The 23,697-nt window shown below is 36.2% G+C and overlaps 1 protein-coding gene and 1 long non-coding RNA gene across 2 annotated transcripts in view; one reads left to right on the forward strand and one right to left on the reverse strand.

Annotated features, from left to right (window-relative positions):
• Window positions 1-17,269, reverse strand: part of ABCD2 (ATP binding cassette subfamily D member 2) — a 67,302-nt gene extending 50,033 nt beyond the window's left edge. Inside the window, exons 1-4 of the mRNA XM_045465119.1 lie at window positions 16,117-17,269; window positions 14,367-14,547; window positions 3,560-3,681; window positions 71-239 (exon numbers count right to left, since the gene is read on the reverse strand). Coding sequence (XP_045321075.1) covers window positions 71-239; window positions 3,560-3,681; window positions 14,367-14,547; window positions 16,117-17,055 — 1,411 coding nt within the window. The 5' untranslated portion in view covers window positions 17,056-17,269. The remainder of the gene's footprint in view (window positions 1-70; window positions 240-3,559; window positions 3,682-14,366; window positions 14,548-16,116) is intronic.
• Window positions 1-18,100, forward strand: part of LOC123591202 — a 73,682-nt gene extending 55,582 nt beyond the window's left edge. The window contains exon 5 of the long non-coding RNA XR_006709167.1: window positions 17,229-18,100. This is a non-coding gene — a long non-coding RNA (uncharacterized LOC123591202). The remainder of the gene's footprint in view (window positions 1-17,228) is intronic.
• Window positions 18,101-23,697: the final 5,597 nt, after the last annotated feature.

Here is a 23,697-nt window from a genome sequence, read left to right on the forward strand (position 1 = left end):
AAAAAATTTTGGTTCTGTTGATAAAGTAAGCATTTCAAAATAGGAAAATATAAAACATTTGCTTTAATACCTTTGATTTCCAATGTGTCACTGAGGGGTAATTCTATGTTAACTCCATTCTTGCTATGGTTTTCAGACTCTTGCATGACAGCAGCTCTCTTATAAATGCCTCTTTTTACTTCATCAAAGACCCAAAACATATTGTACACTCGAGCAGTATAGCCTGCTAATTCTGTGATCTAAAATCAGCACAGAGATAAAATAGAGTTAATATACTCCAGATAGACTTATAAACAAATATGCGATCTATTAGCTTCTTGATTTAATATTAAAGATCTTATTTCATAATACATGAAAAAAATAATACATCTGTTAGTGATAAAAAATAACAGAAAAGGCTTACCAAGAGAGCAAAATAACACAGTGTCAATGTAAATTTGATTGGAATTATAAAACCCATAAAAAATTATTCATTCAAGTGAGTGTTCACAATAAAATGTAAAGATTTCAGAATGTTAGTGAGGCTTAAAATCTTTCAATCAAATTTCTGATTTGGCTCCTGTTTACATGACAAATTTTATTTCCAGAAAATTAGAAATTTTGTGAAAAGCTTAACGTCATTCAATGAAATAACAATCCTTTGTTTTGATATCTTTTTTTCAATTTAAAATGGAAGATTTTAAATATAAGAAAAATAGGGGTTTTTTTCCTTATTATGAAATGAATGTTTTTAAGTCAAATTGATTGTCAAAATTCCTAAGCTTCGCCAAAGAAAACACTCCTGTCAGAGGATATCAATACTGGAAGTGAGCTCAGTGGAAAGCTTCAAATCCTTTTCAGTCCAGATCCCATAGTTCAGCTTCTTTTCCAGCCAAACATGATTTACATGCCCAAAGAATAACATTAAATCTGACTTTTATTCTGGGTGAGATTAAAAATGAGATAAATCTCTGTTTTAGTCCCTAAGGCTCAGTAGAATGGTGTCTTGCTCTTATTCTGCCAGTTGTCCAATTTAGGTTGAATCCCTTGCTGTTTTTCTACTAAAATAACACCTTGCTGTTATCAGGGTAATGTGAAAGGTGACTCATCTCCTGTCAAGACCATCTTTCTCAGTGCAAAGAAAAGCACAAAAACCATTCCCTTATGGGAATATTTACTAGGAAATTGGTACCAACAAGCAAGGCATGTCACTAATAAATTGTGGAATAATACAACAATGCTGACAGTTGTGTAAGATTTATGTGTGTGCAAAACCTAAGCCGTAAATGAGTATGGATAGTTATCAATAGCCTTCTAGCACACGTCTCTACTATGTGAGACGTCTGTATTTAGTATTTCATTTCTGTATATTAATGTTGTAACTATTTAATCGGTAATTTCTAAAATGTTATCTAGAAGAATCCCTTGAGTCCCCAAGTGGGGCAAAACAGAGCCAAGAATTAACAACATACAGATTCAAAAGAAACTCAGGTAAATGTATTTGCATAGAGGAAAAAATCCAAAATGAAATGTATGGGTCCAAAATGAAATGTATGGGTCAGTTAAAGAAAGGCAAGAGGCAATGAGTTAATACGCTAGAATGCAAGGTGGAGTGGGCAGAGTGAGCATATGACTGTTGACAAATTACTTTGGGATACAAGGCAGGGAGTTTGCCCTAGGACTCTTACTCTAGAGAGGAATCTTGTTTCTTCTGGAACCAGCAGAGAGAACGCATGGTTCTTGCTTGTGCTGTTACAGCAATGGTAAGATTCTTTAGATGTGAACATTCTATGATCCCAAGTATATTCAGGGAAAATAAAGCAAAATGAAATTATTTCTTGTATTGGATACAATGTAGAAAAAACTAGTCAATTTCTTTCTGTGACTTAGGTAGCAAAGTATTTTAATATGAGATGAGTAAAACTTTGATTTGTCATTTAATTTTAATAAATGATTTATTACATCAAAAACCTATCTTAAAAACGATGTACACATTATCAAAATTATTATTTGAAAAAAAATTTTAAGCTGAGTTGTTTTGGTATATGACCCTAAACAGTCGGTTTTACTTTAAAAAAAAAAAAAAAAAAAACCCTTTCAATAAATCAGTTGTTGAATGACACTGAAAACTTTTGTCAGCAAATCACAAACTTTCTTACTCTTTTATATGGTCTATTCAAGGCTGATTTAATAGGCAGATAAATTTATAATGATGGTCTGGTGATTCATATTGATACAAAAGCCAAAAGAGTAAATTAATGGTGAAAATGATTAATCATGGGAATATCATATAATATCTGAAATAAATAATTTCTAATTTTAACACTGTGACATCTTCAGGTCTTAATACCATTCTTTCAGCAAACATTTCTTGACCACATACAATATTCCAAATATTAAAATGATTAGGACTGCAAAGATGAGTAAGTTAATGCTTTCCACTCAGGGTCTGGTGAGCAGATAGACAATTGTAATGTGGTAAAGCATCAGATTTACTGGGACACGGAGAAGGAAGACCCAGACTCTGCAAGGAAGGTGGGGAAGAAGGTGGAATCACAAGAGGATTTTATATGCGGTTGGTGAGGCTTGACTTGTCATGAACGATGAGTACAAGTTTGCAAAGTATATAAATGATATTATTGGCTAGCGGTGATTGAATTCCTTAATATGTGTTATTTTTATAATTATTACGATTTTTTTAATGTTTATTTATTTTTGAGAGAGACAGAGAGTGAGCAGGGGAGGGACAGAAAGAGAGAGGGAGACACAGAATCCGAAGCAGGCTCCAGGCTCCGAGCTGTCAGCAAGAGCCCCACACAGGGTTTGAACTCACGAACCATGAGATCATGACCTAAGCCAAAGCTTGGATGCTTAACCGACTGAGCCACCCAGATGCCCCTGTTGTTTTAAATATTCTACATGTATTGACTCACAACAACCCTACAAAATCAATGCCATCATTATCCCCACTTCACATATGAGGAAAGAAATGCAGACAGGTTAAGGAACTTGATCAAGTTCACATAATTTGTAAATACTGGAGTAAGCTTTTAAAAAATGTAGGTTCTCTGGTTCCAGAATCCACACCTAATAGACTTTTTTTTAAAAACAGATATGTCATACTAGGGGCGCCTCTGCGGCTCAGTCGGTTGAGCGCCCTGCTCTTGATTTGGGCTCAGTTTATGATCTCACTGTTCTTGAGATCAAGCCTTTAAGTCAGGCTCTAGCTCATAGGGCTGGGGCTGCTTGGGATTCTCACTCTCCCTCTCTCTCTCTGCCCCTCCCCTCCCTGTGCACTTACTCTCTCTGTCTCAAAATAAACCAATAAACATTAAAAAAAAAAAAAAAAAGAAAGAAAACTATACACCGAAAAAGGGGAGTTTCAATTGAGAGTGTAAAACTCAAATACTATTAGCATCAAAACACTTAGGAGTTGCTGCCCTTTATCTTGATTACAGTTTTAGGAATTTTTAGTAGAGAAAAGATGCTTTCAAAATGCTAAGTATATCTGATAATTTACATCTTTCTTGATTTTCAAATATTTTATTTTAATCAAATTGAAAACAAGATATGCAAGTACCTCTTTGTATGACGACATAATCCTTTCGATAGCATCAGCTCCAGAGGCCAATAAATTTCGAGCAGTAGTAAAGGCTTCTGTCCGTTCACTAACCATAGCTTGTTTTTGGCCATCTTCTAGATCTAAAAGCAAATTACAAAACTATTGAGTTTTTTCAAGTAACTATTTCATTTTTACAAATGAAATGGTGACTAAAAAACCCATGTGTAAATTTTTCATTAATATCAGCAATTTTCTAGAAATTTAATGAATTATTGAAAATACAGTATTTGTACCGGATTTTATTTAAAGCTTCCTTTCATTATTTTTTTAGGAGAGAGTTAGAGCAATTAAATTACCAATTAAGACTATTTTCATTTAGCATTTTTTCAAACCTTTCCAAATTCAACATTCAGCCCTTCTTTACAGTTACGCAATAAAATGCTAGTGATTTGTTCAATAAACTAGTAATAACTGGAATATAAGCAAGTATTTCTAGGGTGATTCCTTCAATAGAAATGTAAATTAGCTGATCTTCATAATCTAGACTTAGTTTATATGTTTCACCCAAACTGTACCTACAGCACTTCAAACATACAATATTCCATTCACCTCAAGCATACAAAATTCTGTTTATCCTTTGGTATTTGCATATACCATTTCCTTGAAATGGTATATATACCATTAATATATATACTTACTACACTTCCCTTCCTTTTTTTGCCTAGCTCTTTCTTTAAGAAAGTCAACTCTTTAAAAGAGATTTCCCTGGAAGCCCTCATCTGCCTTTTCTAATAAACTATAGGCTCCTTAAGAGTCAAGACTGTTTTTTACTCTTTATTCCCAGTACTCAGCAGAGTGTCCTGCACAGAGTACACCTCAATGTGTATTGAATGCATGGATGAACAAATGGATACATGGATGAACATCCTAAATTACTGTCAAAGCAGAATTACGGTCAAGAGTAGGGGGTAGACTAGGTTTGAATGCAGGCTCTACTACTTAATGACAAATGGTAAGAGAAATAAAACAAGCCAATGACCTTCTTCATGCCTATTTTCTCATGTGTAAATGAGGGAATTCATACTACTATCTTAAACAATTGTATCTCAAAGGATTGTTGTGAGATTTAAAGGTGAGATACAAATGAAGTATTAGTCTAATCCATGGCTGATAATAAGTGCTCTAAGTGTTAGCTGTGATTACTTTCTCTGGTTATTATTGCATATGTACTCAATTTAGTCTTATTCTTCTAAATTATTCTCCCCAGTCATTACTTTATATTTCCCATCATCTATAGGATTCTCAACATGGTTCTCCTATAAATTATCTCCAAAGTTCTAAATTAAATACTATAAATTAATGAAAGTATTAGAATGCTATAGATAGCCATAGGCCCGTTTTGATATATATTTCTCTCTGTTTTATCTCAGTGTAAAGTGTTTTTTTGTTTGTTTGTTTGTTTCGTTTTTTGTGTTTTGTTTTCTACAACGGTGCAAATATTTAACTTGTGCCCTGCTAGGACTACCAAATACTTTGACCTTTACTTGCTCATAGACAGCTCAGCTGAGTTTGAAAGGGTTCCATGCATAATATAAGGTAAAATTCACTCAGCAGATATTTACTCAACAACTAGATGTGTTAAGAAATTAGGCACAGTATTATATGACATGCAAGGGTGTGATTTTCAGACTCTTTCCTTGGGGGACTTACAGTCTGGTAGGAGACAGAAGACAAGTTGCTAAATAACTACGCAGGGTAGCCTATGACAAGAGTTAGTGTGAGGTGTTTGGAGAGGGCAAAAATCAATTCTTGCTGCAAGACACAGGAAATGTTTCACGGAGCAGCCGACTGTGACAGAGGCCTTGAAGACTATGTACAATTAAGAAATCACAAGTACAGCGTAAGTAATGGCACAGAGAGGGGAAATTTCAAGCAATGCCAATTGGATGATAAATAGCCTGCTCACGTTACAGTATGGGTGGTGGCAGGCACAGATTTCACTTGAATATCAGAATCACCGTGTGTTCATGGAGACATTTTACGATAATCCAATATGGTCCCTCCTGGCCCTACTGTTAATCACTGCTTTACAGAACTACAATTAGTCCCTTGAAGTTAGTTTCCTTGAAGAATGAAAAAAGAAAGGCTTTGAGTGCTGGTAGAAGTGAGGAGGATATGATTGGATAAATAGACTGGGAACAGAATGTAGATATTCTTAACACATTTAAATGTGATAAAATTTAGATAGCCACAAAAAAATTACAGAAGGGTTCTCAGCAAGCTACAAAAATAATGAATTGCTATATCAGTTAAAGTTCTAAGAATAGGTTTGGCTCATAGAGAATCTGGCTGATGATCTAAAATAATTATGGAATTTTATGAATTTAGGTTAAAAGGGGTTTGAGTAGCAGCTTTCATCAACAGCCTCTGTTAGCAAGGAAAAACACTAGCACAGATGGATTTGTGCTTGATACGGCATGGTACTTTCCATGTTGCTTTGGCAGATTAGTGCTTACTGGGTTTTCTTCATGCTTTTAGCAACAAAATTACAAATAGCTGTGGACAGATTTCATTTGACTTTTATTCTATTGGTTGTTTTTTGGCAGGTACTATGAGGACAGTGCCAGTAGTATTTTGTCATGCATACAACAGCCAACTGCATAACTTCTATGAAAAAGCCAAATTCCTTAGAGGCAGAATATAAATTCATGACCTAGGGCACTCACGTATTTTGTATCATAGGTCAACACATTTTATTTTCCTCACCAAATAGTTTAAATATTTTGTCAAATGTTTCTCATTTAAGGATGTAATATTTAACATTATTTGCTCATTTTACTTCAACCTTTCAGCTCTGCTAATAAAAGTATATATTGAAAGATGGTGACATCTATTATTCACTGCAAAGGTGAGAAAAAATATAAAAACTAAGGTTATGTCATGATGCACTTGTCAAAAACCCTACAGCTGTACAACGCTAAGAATAAATCCTAATGTAAACTATGCACTTCAGTTAATAATGTGTGCATATTGGTTCATCAGTTGTAACAAATGTACCACACTAATACAAGATGTAAATAATAGGGGAAGCTGTGAGGGAAACTGGATATTTATTTGGAACTCTTTGTACTTCCTGCTCAATTTTTCTGTACACCTAAAACTGCTCTAAGAAAATTAAGTCTATTAATTTTTTGTTTAAGTAGGCTTCATGCCTCAAAGCAGGGTTTCAACTCACGAGCCTAAGATTCAGACCTGAGCTGAGATCAAGAATCAGACTCTCAGCAGGTGACTCTGAGCCACCGAGGCATCCTAAGTCTATGATTTTTTTAAAAACTAAAATAGTAGGTTATTCCTCCGTACTTTTTTCTTTGGACTTATAATCTGAGTTTAATTCTTTCCACTTGAATTTTATCTTTATCACATTGACAAATCTCAGCAAAACCTTATAGTCTTTCCCTACCTCACACTGTATAAAATATCAATTCTAATTGGATTGAAGATCTCAATATGAAATGAAAAACCAATAATTTTCTAGAAGATAAAGTAGGAGAATATCTTCATGGCCTTGGATTAGGCAAATATTTCTTGAATAAGACATAAAACCACTAACCATACACACAAAAATGATTGATAAACTGAACTGTTAAAATGAACTTCTCTTACACACTATTAAGAGACTGAAAAGGTAAGAATAGAGTGGGAAAAGATATTTAAGATTGTGTGTGTGTATGTCTGACAAAAGTCACATTATAGAGTACATAAGAATTTTTACAAATCAATAAGAAAAAAAAAAGAAAAGTCAATTTAAAAGTGAGCAAAAAACTTATTGGCGCTTCATAAGAAAAGCTATCTAGGGTGCCTGGGTGGCTCAGTTGGTTAGGTGTCCGACTTCAGCTCAGGTCATGATCTCGAGGTTTGTGAGTTTGAGCCCTGCACTGGGCCCCACATCGGGCTCTGTGCTGACAGCTCAGAGTCTGGAGCCTGCTTTGGATTCTGTCTCCCTCTCTTTCTCTGCCTCTCCCCTACTTGTGCTCTTTCTCTCTCTCTCTCAAAAATAAACATTAAACATAAAGAAACAAGAAAAGAAAAGAATAATAATTAAAATGAAAAAAACCAAAGTAACTTATTCATGAGTTGGGAGCCCAGTGTCAGGCTCTGTGTTGGCAGCTCAGAGCCTGGAACCTGCTTCAGATTCTGTGTCTCCCTTTCTCCCTGTCCCTCCCCCAACTCATGCATGCGCGCACGAACGCGCACGCTCTCTCTCAAAAATAAACACTAAAAAATTTTTTTAAAAAGAAAAGCTATCCAAATGGCCAATAAACAAATAAAAAGTGCTTAATCTCTTGGGGCCTGGGTGGCTCAGTCAGTTGAGCGTCTGACTTAGGCTCAGGTCATGATCTAGCGGTTTGTGAGTTCAAGCCCTGCCTCCGGCTCTGTGCTGACAGCTGGAGCCCGGAGCCTGCTTCAGATTCTGTGTCTCCTCCTCTCTCTGCCTCTCCCCTGCTCATGCTCTGTCTCTCTGTCTTTCAATAATAGATAAATGTTAAAAAAAAAAAGTGCTTAATTTCATTAGTCATCAGAGAAATGCAAACTAAGGCCACAGTGATTTACTACTATGTCTAAAATGAAAAAGACTGACATCAAACATCGACAAAGATGTGGAGCAACTAGAACTCCTATGTGTACTGTATGATACTATTTATACAAGTTTCAAACCCAGCAAACACTAATGAATGGTCAATAGAATAATTACCTTTACTGGGGCATACTGGGAACGGGAGTAAGTGGGACTGGGGACAGGGGGCTGAAGATGGGAATAAAGCTAGCAAGGAGCATGGGGGATTCTGGGATGTAGGTAAGTTTCTATTTCTTGGGAGTGGTAATTATTTATATTTGTTAACTTTGTGACAGTTCATTGAGTGGTACACTAATGATCGGGTCCTTTACTGCATGTACGTTATACTTTAAAAATTATAGCTATGTAATACGCATAGCCAATTACAGCTAAAAAAGTATGTCTTTCGTATGTTTTGGTAATTATTGTTACAATAAATTGGTCAACAGGAGAGGAATTACATCCAAATTGACCCATAATATAAAATTATATTCCAACGATTTGACATTAGAATATGAGACACTAACACAACAGGAGTTATAACTATGATTTTGTGGGAGGTACATTTTAGGAATAAAAAACATCACCCATGTTACTAGGTGATGACAGAGTTTAGTTCAATTCTTAAGCGCAGTATCTGTCAGTTGCTATTTCTGCTCTGCCGCCTTACACTAGCAGACCACCAACAAGCAGGTACTACCCGTAGTGCTAGCGGCTTAGAAGCTTGCTTCCCTGTTACATGCCTGTGATAAGATCTGGTAGGAGAGAACTAAAGTAGCTTTCTTTGGCCTTGCCCAGAACTGTGCTTGATATGAACAGAAGAAAAAGGCCTATAACATTAAAAAATTGAGATGATACCAGGTGGCCAACAGACATATGAAAAGATGCTCAAAAATCACTCATCATGGAGGAAATGCAAGTCTAAACTACAATGAGATATCACATCATACCCATCAGAATGGCTAAAATCCAAACACAAGAAACAGCAAGTGTTGGCAAGGATGTGGAAAAAAGGAACCCTTTTATACTATTGGGGGGATGCAAACTGGCGCAGTCACAATGGACAACAGTATGGAGGTTCCTCAAAAAACCGAAAATAGAACTACCCTATCATCCAGTAATTGTACTCCTGGGTATTTACCCAAACAATACAAAAACACTAATTTAAAGGGATACATGCATTCCTATGTTTATAGCAGCATTATTTGCAATAACCAAATCATGGAAGCTGCCCAAGTATCCATTGATTAATGACTGGATGTGGTATGTACACACAATGGAATATTATTCAGCCATAAGAGAAGAATGAAATCCTGCCACTTGCAACAATATGGATGGAGCTAGAGAGTAAAATGCTAAGCGAAATAAGTCAGAGAAAGACAAGTACTGTATGATTTCACTCATATGTGAATTTAAGAAATTAAATAAATGAGCAAAGGTAAAAAAAAAAAGAGAGAGAGATACACAAACCATGAAACAAACTCTTAACTATAGAGAACAAAGTGATGGTTACCAGAGGGGAGGTGGTTGGGGGGGGGGGATGGGTGAAATAGGTGCTGGGGATTAAGGAGTGCACTTGTCATAACGAGCCCTGGGTGATGTATGAAATTGTTGAATCACAATATTGTACACATGAAACTAATATAACACTGTATGTTAACTACATTGGAAGTTAAAATAAAAAAAAAAAATTCGAGATTTTCTTCATAGCATTTCAATCTCTCTTTTGACACCAGATAAAAGTAATATCCTCTAAAAAATAAAATAGAAAATATACATAATTAACTATATCAGTGCTTCTTTTTCAACCATATGGTCACATGATTACTTAGTGTCAAACTAAGTTAAATCCCTTCTAGAGCAAGTTCCAGTATCTAATATGGAGGCCACATGGTGACGGGGGAAAACACAGCGCGCTAGGAATTATGTAGTGCCTTCCATCCTTAGTGCTTCCACTAACCATTTGTGTGACTGTAGCCAATGCTGGGGCTCCAGAATAGATGACTTGGAAGCTCCTCTGTGAAATAGATGTGAAAATAGCATGTGAAAATAGCATGATTCTGTATGCAATTTTGTAATGGGAACTTGAACATAAACATAATCCTGCCCTTACCAGAAGATTTCACTTAAAGCTGTAAGTAAATGGTATAACAAAACTACTACAGAACTATTTTCCTTTTCTCCTCCAAAAAAAAAAAAAAAAAAAAAGAAAGAAAGAAAGAAAGAAAGGAAGAAAAATTGTGCATGCTCCTATACTTCTGATTTCCTAATCATTTCCAAATGCTTTGCTCCTTTAACTATGAGAACCATGCCAGCAAACATCTATTGAGCATTTCTTATGAGGCAGGGAATATTCTAAGTTATACGTATGTCAGTTTTAATCCTCATAACAACCCTGCTATAATTTCCCCCATTTTGGAAATGAGAGAATTGAAGCACAAAAAAGTTAAATGATTTGCCTGTAGTCACAGCTTTACCTAGTAAGCAAAAGGGCCAGCATTTGAACCCAGAAAATCTGACTCCAGTGCCCACATGTTAAGAATATAATAAATATTAACAATTGCTTCCACCTAAGCTTTTACTATTTGCCAAGGACTGTTTCTTTTTTTTTTTTCTTTTAATTATCTTTTTTTAATTTACATCCAAATTAGTTAGCATATAGTGCAACAATGATTTCAGGAGTAGATTCCTTAATTCCCCTTACCCATTTAGCCCATCCCCCCTCCCACAACCGTTCCAGTAACCCTCTGTTTGTCGCCAAGGACTGTTTCAAAGCACATTAAATACTTTACATATAATTTCATAACAATTCTGTAAGATATATATTCTTATCCCTATAGTTAAGATGAGAAAACTGGGACATAGAAAGCTTATGTAACTTTTTCAAGGATGGTTAAGTATTAAACAGCAGAGTGAAAATTTGAGCAGCGGCCTGCTTCTTTCTTCATTCTATCTTTCCTCTATCCTACTTTTTCTCCTTTTCTCTTTGTCATTCCTCTCTTTTTATAAAAAGTTTATTTATTTTGAGAGAGAGAGAGCACAAGTGAGTGAGAGCACAGTGAGTGAGAGAAGGGTAGAGAGAGAGGGAGAGAGAGAATCCCCACCAGGCTCTGTGCTGTCAGCACAGAGCCCACCTTGGGCTCGATCCCATGAACTCTGAGATCATGACATGAGCTGAGATCAAGAGCCAGATGCTTAACCGACAGACAATTAGGCACGCCTGCCATTCCTCTCTTATTCACCCATTTCTTTTCATGTCTTTTTGTCTTAAAATATACAGTATCATGTACTTAATTCATCTCTAACATAAAGGGCACTGCAGGGCATAAGTGTAAATTAAGATTAAAGACAAGAGTAGAATATAGGGTATGTAATTCCAAGACCTAAGGGTTCAAAGATATGTCATTATCTAAAAAAATAAATAAATAGGGGCGCCTGGGTGGCTAAGTCAGTTAAGCATCTGACTTTAGCCCAGGTCATGACTCATGGTTCATGAGTTCGAGCCGCGCGTTGGGCTCTGTGCTAACAGCTCAGAGCCTGGAGCCTGCTTTGGATTCTGTGTCTCCCTTTCTCTCTGCCCATGCCCCACTCGCACTCTGTCTCTGTCAAAAATAAATAAACATTAAAAAAATAGATAAATCTTTTTGTCTGAGTAAAATGGTAAGCTAATATTTTTGTGTGTTAAATCATTGTAGGTCAAGTACATTTAGTAAAAATATACATATAAACATTATAAGCATCATACAGTAACTTTAGAAGTTACAGAAAATATTGAAGCATACTTTTTTTTTCATTTTTTTTTCAATATATGAAGTTTATTGTCAAATTGGTTTCCATACAACACCCAGTGGAAGCATACTCTTATAATGTTGACCTGTGAATTCATTTTTTGTCTATTTAATTGTCATATTGCTTCTCTTTGTATAAAATTTTCTTTTAAAAGAAACTTTAAGGGGCACCTGGGTGGCTCAGTCGGTTAAGCGTCCGACTTCGGCTCAGGTCCTGATCTCATGGTTTGTGAGTTCAAGCCCTGCATTGGGCTCTGGGCTGACAACTTGGAGCCTGGAGCCTGTTTCAGATTCTGTGTCTCCCTCTCTCTCTCTGCCCCTCCCCTGCTCATGCTCTGTCTTTCTCTGTCTTAAAAATAAATAAGCATTAAAAAAAAATTTTGAAAAGAAGCTTTGAGAATTACTTTGTTCATTTGCATAAATGTAATCATTATCATAATTTCTATTTAAAATTTTAATGTTGTTTCTTTAGTTTAATAAGGCATTTTTTAGAATTTATAGGGTTTATTTTTAAGTATCTTATTACATCACCTATGAAAGTAAGATTGTTAGATTCTTTGCATACATTGTTTACTTCCAACTGGTCTCTGTAGGGTTAATTTGTCACCCACTAATAGCTGCATTTTCTCTGTTCTTTGTTGAATACTCCAGGGTTTTCTAATAAGACCAATGCTTCTAAGGACTAATAGAACTACACCATTATCTCATCATTGGGGTTGTCTCTAATATTCCTCATATATGAAACCTTAAAAATACCCCTACATTTAAAGAGACTTACTACAAATATCTGATAATTTTGTCAAGTTTCTTAGTAAAACTAATCTTAAGACCATAGGTTTTGAAGTGTCTTTTTTTTCTCTACTACTCTTTTGAAAAGTAATTTATTTTATTTCATTACGGAAGGATTAAGTCTAAAAATATTATTACTAACAATAAGTTTTTCAATATAAACTTATTAAAATGATTTTTTTAATAAAATTTTAAAACAGATAAAAGTCACTTTCCCTAGCAGTCTAAATGCACTGGCTATCAGACAGTTAAGTTGTGGAGTTTATTTGGTATACGTATAGCACTCATCACAAGGAATTGACAAATCTAAATTTACTAAAGTGAACAATTTTAGGTTAAGAATGACCCAAATTTGACAAATATTTTTGTAAGAATTGGTTAAAGCATTGAAGCACTGTTTCAAAACATTAAAGAAAAGGTAATTTTGTACTTGTTTTTATTAGATGACTTCCAATGAATAACTATTGATTCTCAATTCCATACCAAAAATAACTGTAACTATTCTGTTACACTATATTCTGTTATACTATTCTTAGTGTTGCCTTTTGTTTTCTAGGTAATTATTATCACCATGTATCAAGAACATCAAGAGTATGCTCTGTACTGTAAAAACATTATTTTACTAAAGTCTCACAATTCTCTGAAGTAGTGCTTCTGATTTTCATTTTATAGATGAGAAAATTGAGTTTTAGAATGTTTAATTAACATGACGAAGAGGATGCAGGCAAGAAGAGGGAAAGCCAAGAGTTTTCTTACTAAAAGCCCACGCTTTTCTCTAGTGCCTTCAACACCAAGGCCCATTTTGGTCAAGTGGTTTCTAAAGAGGAAGGGGAATATTTTATATCAGTGGAAGAGCAGAGAATGATACTTCTTTAATCAATTCCCTCCTGTCCCTGCCAATTACAACCCAAACTCCCATCTTAGGTATTACACAACATTTTAATGTTGTCCTTCTTGCCCTTATATTTTTCATTTATTCCAAAGGATGAAAATGTTGGCAAAAACCATTGAGATGGTGATAGAATAGAATTAGATGCCTGCAACTTGCCAACTCCTACTTCCACAATGCCACTAAATCATGCTACTGAGGAAATTATCTACATTACCTACAAGTAGAGAAGACCTTGCTCTATGGCATGAAACACTCCTTGAAACAATATTCCTGGTTCCTTCATGTAGTCAACCAGTTCTTCAAATCACAAATCAGGACTAATCCAGTTATAGAATATCTATAGACTAAACGCATAGGATGTTCAGAACTGAAGTTTACAACACATGCGGAAAACTTGTATAATACTCTTTTTGAAGGTATTAATTTGCTTTGAATTTAAATGCAAACTAGGGAATCATTTTGTATTAGGCAGAATAATTAAGATTGCTCAAGGTCAACTTCCAGAAACACTGCATCAGAGATCTCTGAAATATCTCAGAACTAGAAAGGTGTTTTGAGACACTTCTTTTCATATTGCTGGTCTTATTATTGGATGTTGCAAAGTCTGCCATTGTTTCTGACCAATAAATGACCATAGAATAATGACTATATACACAGTTTCACTCACACAAAACCAGCAGTGACACCTTCAAGAGAAATAATCTTAAACATATAGTTGAGATTGAGCATAAATGCCATTACCACCATCAGCAAAGCCAGTTGCAGTGATAATAGGTACAGCCACCATAATTAGTCCACTGCTGCTCCAAACATACTTCATCAAGAATTGCTCTATCATGATATACCACAAACGTTTGGATAAGATGAGGTTCATTTGATCTGCTAAAGCTTTGTAACTTTTCTGGAGTTGCTTCATTTCTACCTATGGAGGGAAACAGAGATAAGAATTAACTCAGCATGAGCTATAAAATTAAATACTGTATGTTTGAGGACTTTTTAAAAAGATAAGTACATATTATTTTGTTTTACTTAGGATATTATTATCTACGATCTAACAATGAATAAATATAGATCACTATCAGAATTAGTCATTATTTTTAATTTTGGTCACACCTGTATTATTTTTAAAAAACCATGATACTCAGTCAATAGAATATTAAGTATAAAATACATATAACTGATTTACAATTATGATTTCCAAATTATATATATAAGATGTTACGATTAAATAATATCCTGTAAGACATGAATAAGCAATGTTAGAACCTTATCTTTCTTGATCACACCAAAAATACCTAAAAATAAAGATGTGACACATATACATGTAATTAGACTCCATTTTTGAACTAACTCAATTTACTGGATTTTGTCTTAAATGCAAGAAGCCTACAACATGCTATAATTTACATCACTGAGTTCAATGATTCAAGAGGAATGACCAATCAGTATGATTAATATAACGCATGAGACCAATTTTCAAGTGGAAGTAAAAGTCCTAAATTTGCTTTAAATTTTCTTCTTCAGGTTGCTGTTACTTTAAAAGTATTTTGATAATTGATGATGCTTCAAAAATTAAATAATGCTGCTTGGTAATTAAAATACCATCTTCAATTTTAGAATTCCTTAATATTTCATTTGTGAAGTCATTTGTGTTAAGATTTCAGATTCATCACCTTAAAAATTTCCATCATACTTAATTTTCTGAAGTTACTTTAATGCACTGCCTGCTTATGTAATTAGGCTAACTATTTTAGGGATCTGCTTCATGTTGAAAATCTTTAATATTTAAAAATAACATTCTGGAACTCTTTTCCTCATCCTCATTTCTTCTCTAATCTTAGCTTTTCCCTGAAAGCTAGACAAAATTTCATTTCACTGCCTCTTTTTATTTGTGTCAAAATATGGTACTGAACAGTAACTAATAGTAATGCAAATGCTATTTGTGAGACACATTCTCCTGCAATTCTTAGGACTGAAGTCAGTCCATTGACCAGGCAGGCAAAATTGTCAAACTTGTCTTTCATGTAAAAGCATCGGGTTTGTTTTTTTTTCCCCCTTGTTGAAAAACAAAAGAACAACAACAACAAGAATACCATCGTAAATTTTCCATCCCAATGGAAATGTGTTTACTTAGTTTCCAAACAAACATTTTCTTCTAATGCTCTAGGAGTAGTTAGAATTTTTAGTTTTAAGAAAATGCTTTAGAGAAAATTCTGAGCATATTTGGGTACCTGAGGCTAAGCAGGCTGTTTTTCAGATTGTTGGATATCTTATTCTTATGACACTTTAGAAAAGTTTGCACTCCATAGTTCTTTAACAGCTTGTAATTGGAAAGGTAAGGAAGCATATACTTCAATACAGGTTTAGACGTCATAGAAATCTAAAACGCTAAAGAAGTGGGTCCATCGACAGTACAACAGATGGTATCTAGCACTGCAGTGGCAGCTGGGAGAGTCTCACATTTCACCCATCACCTTAATTTCTATCTTACCTTATGTCCTCTGTAAAAGGCAATTTCTTCAACATTGGCTATAATTCTGGAGTGCACATACCGCAAATAGCCTTTTCTGTGAGCTTCTTCAGCTACCAATTTGCCAAATTTGGGAGAGCAAGCTTTCAAAACTTTAGCAGTGGCATATACCACAAGTCCTGCTAATAGGGTGGGCCCAATTGGGCTCGCTCCTCTGGATGTAGCAGTCTGGATAAGCGTATAGGAGGTCAAGATTACATCTAAAATAGGCTTGGTCAGATTGGAGTACAAGTGAGCCACAGACTGGGAGAACATCATAATATCCTCAGTAAGAGACTGGTCAGGGTTTGCCAGCCTCCCATCCATATTGATCACCTTATAATAAGTCTGATTTGTAAAATAGGTTTCATAGGCATGGTCTACCAGGCGAGTTCTGAAGGCCAAAGCCAATTTGCACTCCAGGTACCTTATTGCACTGTTAACAAAGGTGGCAGGGATGGCAATCATAAGCCACTTGATTAATTTGATGATGAAAGTTCGAGGCTTCTTTTCCACAATGCTTTTCACGATTTTTCCATCCAGACCAGCCACATAGATCGATAGAAAGGTTCTTGAGATTAGAGCCACTGAGTGAAGGCAGAGCCAGCCTGTTTCAGTGGTCACAAGTTTTGGAAAGAGAATTTTACGAAGTTCTAGTAGCTGTTTGAAAAAATCTGCATTCACTCCAGGACAAGGTTTTTTACAAGTGTTCTCGGTGCAATGCAGTATTTCTCTGTTCTCTGCAGCCGGGTAAACTGCTTCTTTTTTCTTCCTGTGGCCAGATTGCTTTAAACGCTTGCCAATGACGGGATAGAGTGTTTTCAGAGCATATGCCGCAGCCACCAGGCAGGCAGCCCTTTTAGCAGCACTCGATCTGGTCCATTTCACCCGATCAGCTGCTGCATTTAGCATATTTGTCATTTTCCCAGTTACCCAAACCGGCTTCAAAAAGAATTGGTTTTAAAAGATCATGCTCCGCGGGAATCCCCAGCAAATATTTCAGAAAGTCCTACAGCGTTCCATAGTCTGCAGCATTTCTCCTCTTCTGTTGTTTTTGTTTTTGTTTTTGTTTTAATTTTGTTCTGCTGTGACAGATGCAGCAGACCTCAGACTCCACCGCATCTACGGGGATGAATCTCTCAGAAGCTCAAGCTGCACCAAGCCGTCCCAGGCTCCTCCCTCTCAGGCTCCTCATTGGCTGGCAGAGCGGTGGGACCTTGGAATCCTCGCTGCCTCCCTTTGAACCTTGGAAATGAGGAGAGAGCAAAACGAATTACATCCTTAACCGGGAGTTCAAAGAGTTAAATGTCTATTTTTGGAGAGGTCGAATCAGGGCAGCTGCTGGCGACAAAACCTGCCCTTGCTACTGAGCATGCTCAGCGTCACTTAGAAACCCACAGAAGTTTCAGGATATACGTCTCTTCTCTAAGGTTTTAGTGGATACCACAAGAAGAGCAAAAAGGAAGGGAGATTTTCAAGAGCTGTAAAACGAGATGAGGGAGAAGGAACGAGGGAAATGGGGGAGGAGGGACAAGAGTGTCAACATAAAGAGTCTGAAAAGAGTATTGAATGAATCTAAAATGGAGAGAAAAGAAAGTGACAAGTGTGGAGGCCACTGGAAAAAACAAAGTATCAAATACTTAGATACGATCTTTGGTGCCACTGCCCCAACCCCCATTTTGTTTTTTTCTGTGATTCCACATGAAGTCCTAGAACCTATCAGACAAGTTGTAATTGAGGATATTCCTTTTTGTGGGTTTTTTGTTTTGTTTTCTTTTGGGGGGGGTTGTTTGTTTTTGGTAAATAGAAGTCTTCTGTAGTATAAAAAATAATTATTTGCTATACTCCCATCCGTATGTTTACTTGTCCTTATAGTAAAAATCTTCCAACTCCATAACGGCTATTTTTAGCAATGGAGCATATTTATTTACAATGTAACTATTAAATAAACGAGTGCAAGGTTTCACTTCTATCTCCTTCCTTGTGTCCTTTAGATAGTTGTTACTTGGAGGTATGTGACTCTATAATCAAAAGTTAACCATTTGGGAATCCAACCCCAGTTAGATGGTAGAAATAGCTTCTCGAGAACCTTATTTTTAAGAGATTTTGTTTGTTTGTTTGTTTTGTCTTTTTCTAGCTTTTGTTAAGGCTTTGAGATAATTTGATTACTTCCCACTTCCATTTTTGTTATTTGATAATAACCAAGAGCATTAAAAAAATTCTCTACATCACGAATGGAGGACTTAAACTGCTAAATAGCCAAGCAAAATTTTGCATATTTAAAAAAAAAATGTAAAGGGCCTTTTTTTTTTTTTGGTAAGGATGAGTATATTCTTGAATATGCAAAAACATTTTTGCTTCCCCATCCACCCCCATACACAACATACATACACATTTCTAGTCATCTGGAAGCCTGGGAAAATATGCATTAAACTAAAACGGAGGTTGGCAAATTACAACCCAAGCAGTGAGCCAAATTTGGCCCTTGAGCCAAGAACAGTTTTTACATTTTAAAGTGGTCAAAAATACATCAAAAGAAGAATAATATTTTGTGATGTGAGACTTTTATGAGGTTTTTATTTCAGCATCCAGAAATAAAGTTTTATTGGAACACAGTCATACCCATTTATTTATTGTTTATGGTTTTCAAGCTACAGTGACAGAATTGGGTAGATAAAACAGAGCCTAAATATTTACTATCTGACCCCCTTCGGAAGAAGTTTCCCAACCTCTGTGATAGAATATATAACCTGTCTCAGTGTTGAATGATTTTCATTTTCATTTTACTATGAGTAAAGAACTATTCTGACTTTTATAAGTAACAATATTCTTAACTTTCCCATGTACCTATATTAATTCCAAGAATCATCACAGGTCTCTTTTCATTTGTTTGCATTCAATTCAGCAAATTTATTAACATGTGAGTGGCAAAGTCATGCAAGTCTCTTTGATAGCTGGCCATATTAGCAGCACAATCATTTCATTAAAATTTACAAAGTCTGTATGTAGAGATTGTAGTGTTAAGGTGGTTATTTTCAACATCTTTTATTCCTAATCTCATGCTTTTCATGTGTCAAAATGAGGCTGTCTTACATTTATAAATTTAAATTCTTTATATCACATCTCCTGACTGTGACAGGAGAAGTGGAGGGCCAGGGTAACCTTAAATGGAAGTGACAGGAGGATGTTCAGCCAGGCAGAATATGCTACACAGAGGGATGTGTAGGTCAGAAAGCAGCCGGCAATCGAGGCAAGTGGCTTACATCACTGGAGGCCAAGCCATTGTATAGAAGGAGCAGTGCAGGGGGTATCTAGAAGCATAGAACATTAGAGATCCAAATGGGCCCACACTTAATTGTAGGTAGGTCAGTTTACCAACTGATACTGACACTGAGGTGCAGGAACAACTTTTTAATGTCTTGGAGCGAAAGACTAGGTATGAGGAAAATAAGATAGAAATTTGGTTGCTAGAATTGTGGTATAAGGAAGGTTGAAAGCCAGTTACTAGAACTGGGGAAAAGGTCAATGTGAGATATGACTTGATGTTGAGCCCCTTAAGTACAGATCTAATTAAAACCATTTAAATTCTACTCCCATGTTTATATATATTCAAGGATATATACAAAAAATATAAAACTATATGCTTTAAAAGTGTAAAACATCAGAAATGATTTTTATAATAAAGACGTCTACACATAAATAACAATATATATTGTAGATAATATATATGTTGTATGTGTATATAGTAAATCACCAGAAAGTAAGTAATTTTTAGTAACAAAGATAAATTAAGGTTTAAGAATTTTAGATGGATTTCCTTTCAACAAATGGTAAGTAGTATTTCATCTGTGCTGTATTCCTTTCTTGAACTGTTTACTGACCCAAGAGATTACCTAATTGCTCTACTGGCCCTAAAATAGCACTGTGTTTGACTCATTATCTATTGATCATGCTAGTCTTATTCATGTGAGGTATAAAACAACACTGAAGATGAGATCTTAGGTCAACGTTTCAGCTGTTATAAATAACCACCTAATAATTAGTTCATGAGGAAATGTCTTTTGCTGTGAAGGAAAACCCAGAAAATATCTTGTCTGAAGATGTGTCTCCTAGATTAATTTTTCCTTAGCATAATTCACCACGTCTACTGCCTCCCTGTGACTGACTGGAAGGAAAGCAGTAACTTTAGTCAGGGAGAAGAGATGGTTATATCCAGCTCCCAGTTCTAGATTTTTTAGTAAATTGGTTAACCTCTCCTTTATGTCCTTTCCACATACAATAATATACCAAAAGTCAGTTAATATTTTAGCAAGTTATTTTACCCTTTTAGTCAATTTGTTCCTGTTCAAAAAATGTTGAAAGTAGGAAAAGCTAATAACATTGGGTCGTTGCTTCTAACTTAACTGTATAGTTTAGTTACTGAGAATGACCAGCTATACAATGTGGAAGATTGATTTGTCCTGAAATGGCATATTTACTTGGTCTAATTCAAACCAATAATAGATATACTTTGATGAATTTTTATTATAAAAATTGGTATTTATATCATTAAACAAGATATCTACCCTGGGAGGTAATCCTATTTAAGTATTTATTCCCAATGACTTAATAGAAGATATTTTATATTTGAAATTATGAGATATTCCCTAGGTTAAATTCTGGGAAACGATCTTGACAATTGGGGAACAGGTGGAATTACTTTGTGCATTTTTGGGGGGACAAGAGATTTCTAGTTTCCAGCCAAAATATCATAGAGCAGGTTGTAGGATAAATGTTTTATGAAGGTATACAAACATAACACAGAAATGAATAGCAAAATCCAATTTTTGTTTTGAGATTTTTTTTTTTCGTTAAGAAGTTGAGAGTCTTTGGGCCTTTACAGCTTAAATAAAATTTTGATCACTCTCAGAAACTTATAAAAATGTACCGAAGAGGAAATCACCAACGTGCAAGGTTTCTAATAAACAACTGTTTACGGAATATTAAAACCGTATGTGAAAGATATTTAAAGGAACTGGATACAGAGTGATAGATAAGCGGGAATGCAAACATTATCTTTAGGGTTAGGAATCTTATAACTTTCTCTTTGCCTTCTTTTTCTCCCCCAAGTCTGATCTTTGATCTGAAAAAGAAGGCTGAGACCAATATAGAACTAAATGAAATTATGGTGGCGGTGGCTTGAAACTCTAACCCTGTGGCCACAGTCCGAAACTTCATTTACTTAGGCTTCCCTTGCCTGAGCGGCTAAAACTGCTGATTCCTCTTCCCTTAGGCGGACTGGCTGCTTTCCCACACAGTCCCCTGCCGCCCTATCAGGCCACTGTCTCCGCAGAAACCGCAGAGGCTTTCGGGAGGCTAACAAGCAGCCAGCCTGGGTGCAGAGGCTGTCGGGAGGCTGGGCCGTCGGCCCTGGGGCGGGGCGGAAGTAGGTGGCCGAGGCCTAATAAATTGGCTGAGGCGGAAGAAGTTGTGGCTCCGTACACAACCCAGGCATCTGAGCTTCCAGCCTCTGGGGCTTCAGACGTTTCGGGGAGATGAACTGGGTCGGGGGATCCCGGTGAGTTGTGTTGCTGGAGCTTGAGACTGGAGACCTTGAGTCCCTGGACGTTCATTCCCATAATGGCGCCTCTTTCCTAGGCCGTCGGGGGGCGGGGATAGCTTTAGCTGGGGAGAACTTGTAGGCGTGGGTCTTTTCATCGGGAGCCAGGGAGGGCGACCCTAGCCACCACGTCTCTGTTCTTAAACCAAAAGCAAGTGGGCTTCTCCCCGCTGGCTCTTCAAAGGCTTCGCGGGTGGAGCCGCCCAGCGTGGGTGAAGCTCTCGGTTCTCCCGCCCAGGTGTCTCACATCTTCCTTCTCTAACGAGGCGTCTCACCACCTGAGCCCTCTTCTACCTTCTAACCGCTCCTGCCCCTTTCACTTGGAAAGGGTTTTCGTTATAGGACTGTATATATTTTTTTCATGAACTTGGACCGTATTGCGGAAAAGACCATTTCCTGCTGCCCCTAAGTTCCTCGGTGGGGAGAGGGGCGGCAGTAGCAATCGTATATTTAGTTTGTTTTTTAAAGGGAGGTAAGGTGAACAGTTTCTAATGGCAATAACTCACAAGATAATTTGCGATTTGTTTTGTATTTAGCATTAATCATCTAAAGCGTGATGGGTTGGCAATTTAGTTTTATATAACGTGTTCATTCCTATTGGCCTAAAGTCCACTAGGATGGAAATAATGTAGGCCTGTAATTTCATTTGATGAAAAGAATTGTTTTGATTGAAACACTAAGCCATTGAATACAATTTTTTTGTCACAGGTGGACCCAGGTGATGTGGTTAGAATGTAACATATTTACATTCTAAGGAATTTTGTAAGGAGAAAGACAGCTTTTGTGTTCACCAAATATTGTAATTATGCCCAGTAATTTTAGCAGGAGCATTTATCCTGTTGAAGAATATGTTAGCATTGTATGTTAGAAATTTATCTGAATTATTTCTGGCTGGTGTTCTAGCATCACACTTCCACTTTGGAGAACACTGAAAATTCACTTACAGGTTTCACAGGATTTTGGTTGATATATGATTATAATTTGATGTTTTTGAATTTGAAATTCTTCAAAATGTGAATAATAAATGAGATTAAATCATTTTACAAATGCTTAAGTACTGTTACAATGTAGGTGCCATTCTGTCCTATATTTAAAACTTCTGGCTATTCTAGGAGTAATATTTTAGTTGCTATTAGGAGGACACAAAAGCAAAATACTGCAGGAAAATAGTAGTTGTGTTTCTCAAAATGAGGTAGTGCTGTGCCTGGATGTATTAAAGTTTTATTTTATTTATTTTGAGAGAGAGAGCATGAGAAGGAGAGGGGCAGAGAGAGGGAGGGAGGGAGGGAGAATCCCAAGCAGGCTCCATGCTGTCAGCGAAGAGCCCCACTTAGGGCTTGAACTCGCGAACTGTGAGATCATGATCTGAGCCAAAATCAAAAGTCAGATGCTTAACTGACTGAGCTCCCCAGATGCTCTGAAAATATATTTTTAAACTTAAACATGGATACATTATGGAGTAAAGTGCAAAACTCTTGGAATGTTACAATAACATATGCAATTTTAGATAAATTTTCTTGGGTGAATGGGCTCCTTAGGTCAAACCCTATATTGGTCATGAAACAATGAGGATCTCCACTTTCTACTATCACAGTAGACAAGGGTGGACAAGATGAGTTGATCATGGTTTATGATCACGAGGCCTGAAGGATCTCAGAATCCAAGACAGTGCTCAGTAACCACTACTAGCTTAATTAGAGCTATTAGAGAATAGACATTTTAATCCATACCCCAGTCCATCTTGAAGTACTTGTTTATTACCCTCTGTTATTAGGATTGGTTTTGGTTGAAAATTTTGAGAACTGTTAAGAACTTATAGATAAATAATTGGAGAACACTTACAAAGCTCCATTAGAACTGCTCCCAAAGAGCATTCAACATTAATTAAACAAATAGATTTTCACATGCCTACCTGTTTAGGACATGGTTAAGCCCTACGTGGGGGAGGGGAGTTCAGAAAAGAA

The sequence above is a fragment of the Leopardus geoffroyi genome, chromosome B4 (genome assembly GCF_018350155.1).
Source record: "Leopardus geoffroyi isolate Oge1 chromosome B4, O.geoffroyi_Oge1_pat1.0, whole genome shotgun sequence".
NCBI classification, from domain to species: Eukaryota; Metazoa; Chordata; class Mammalia; order Carnivora; family Felidae; genus Leopardus; species Leopardus geoffroyi.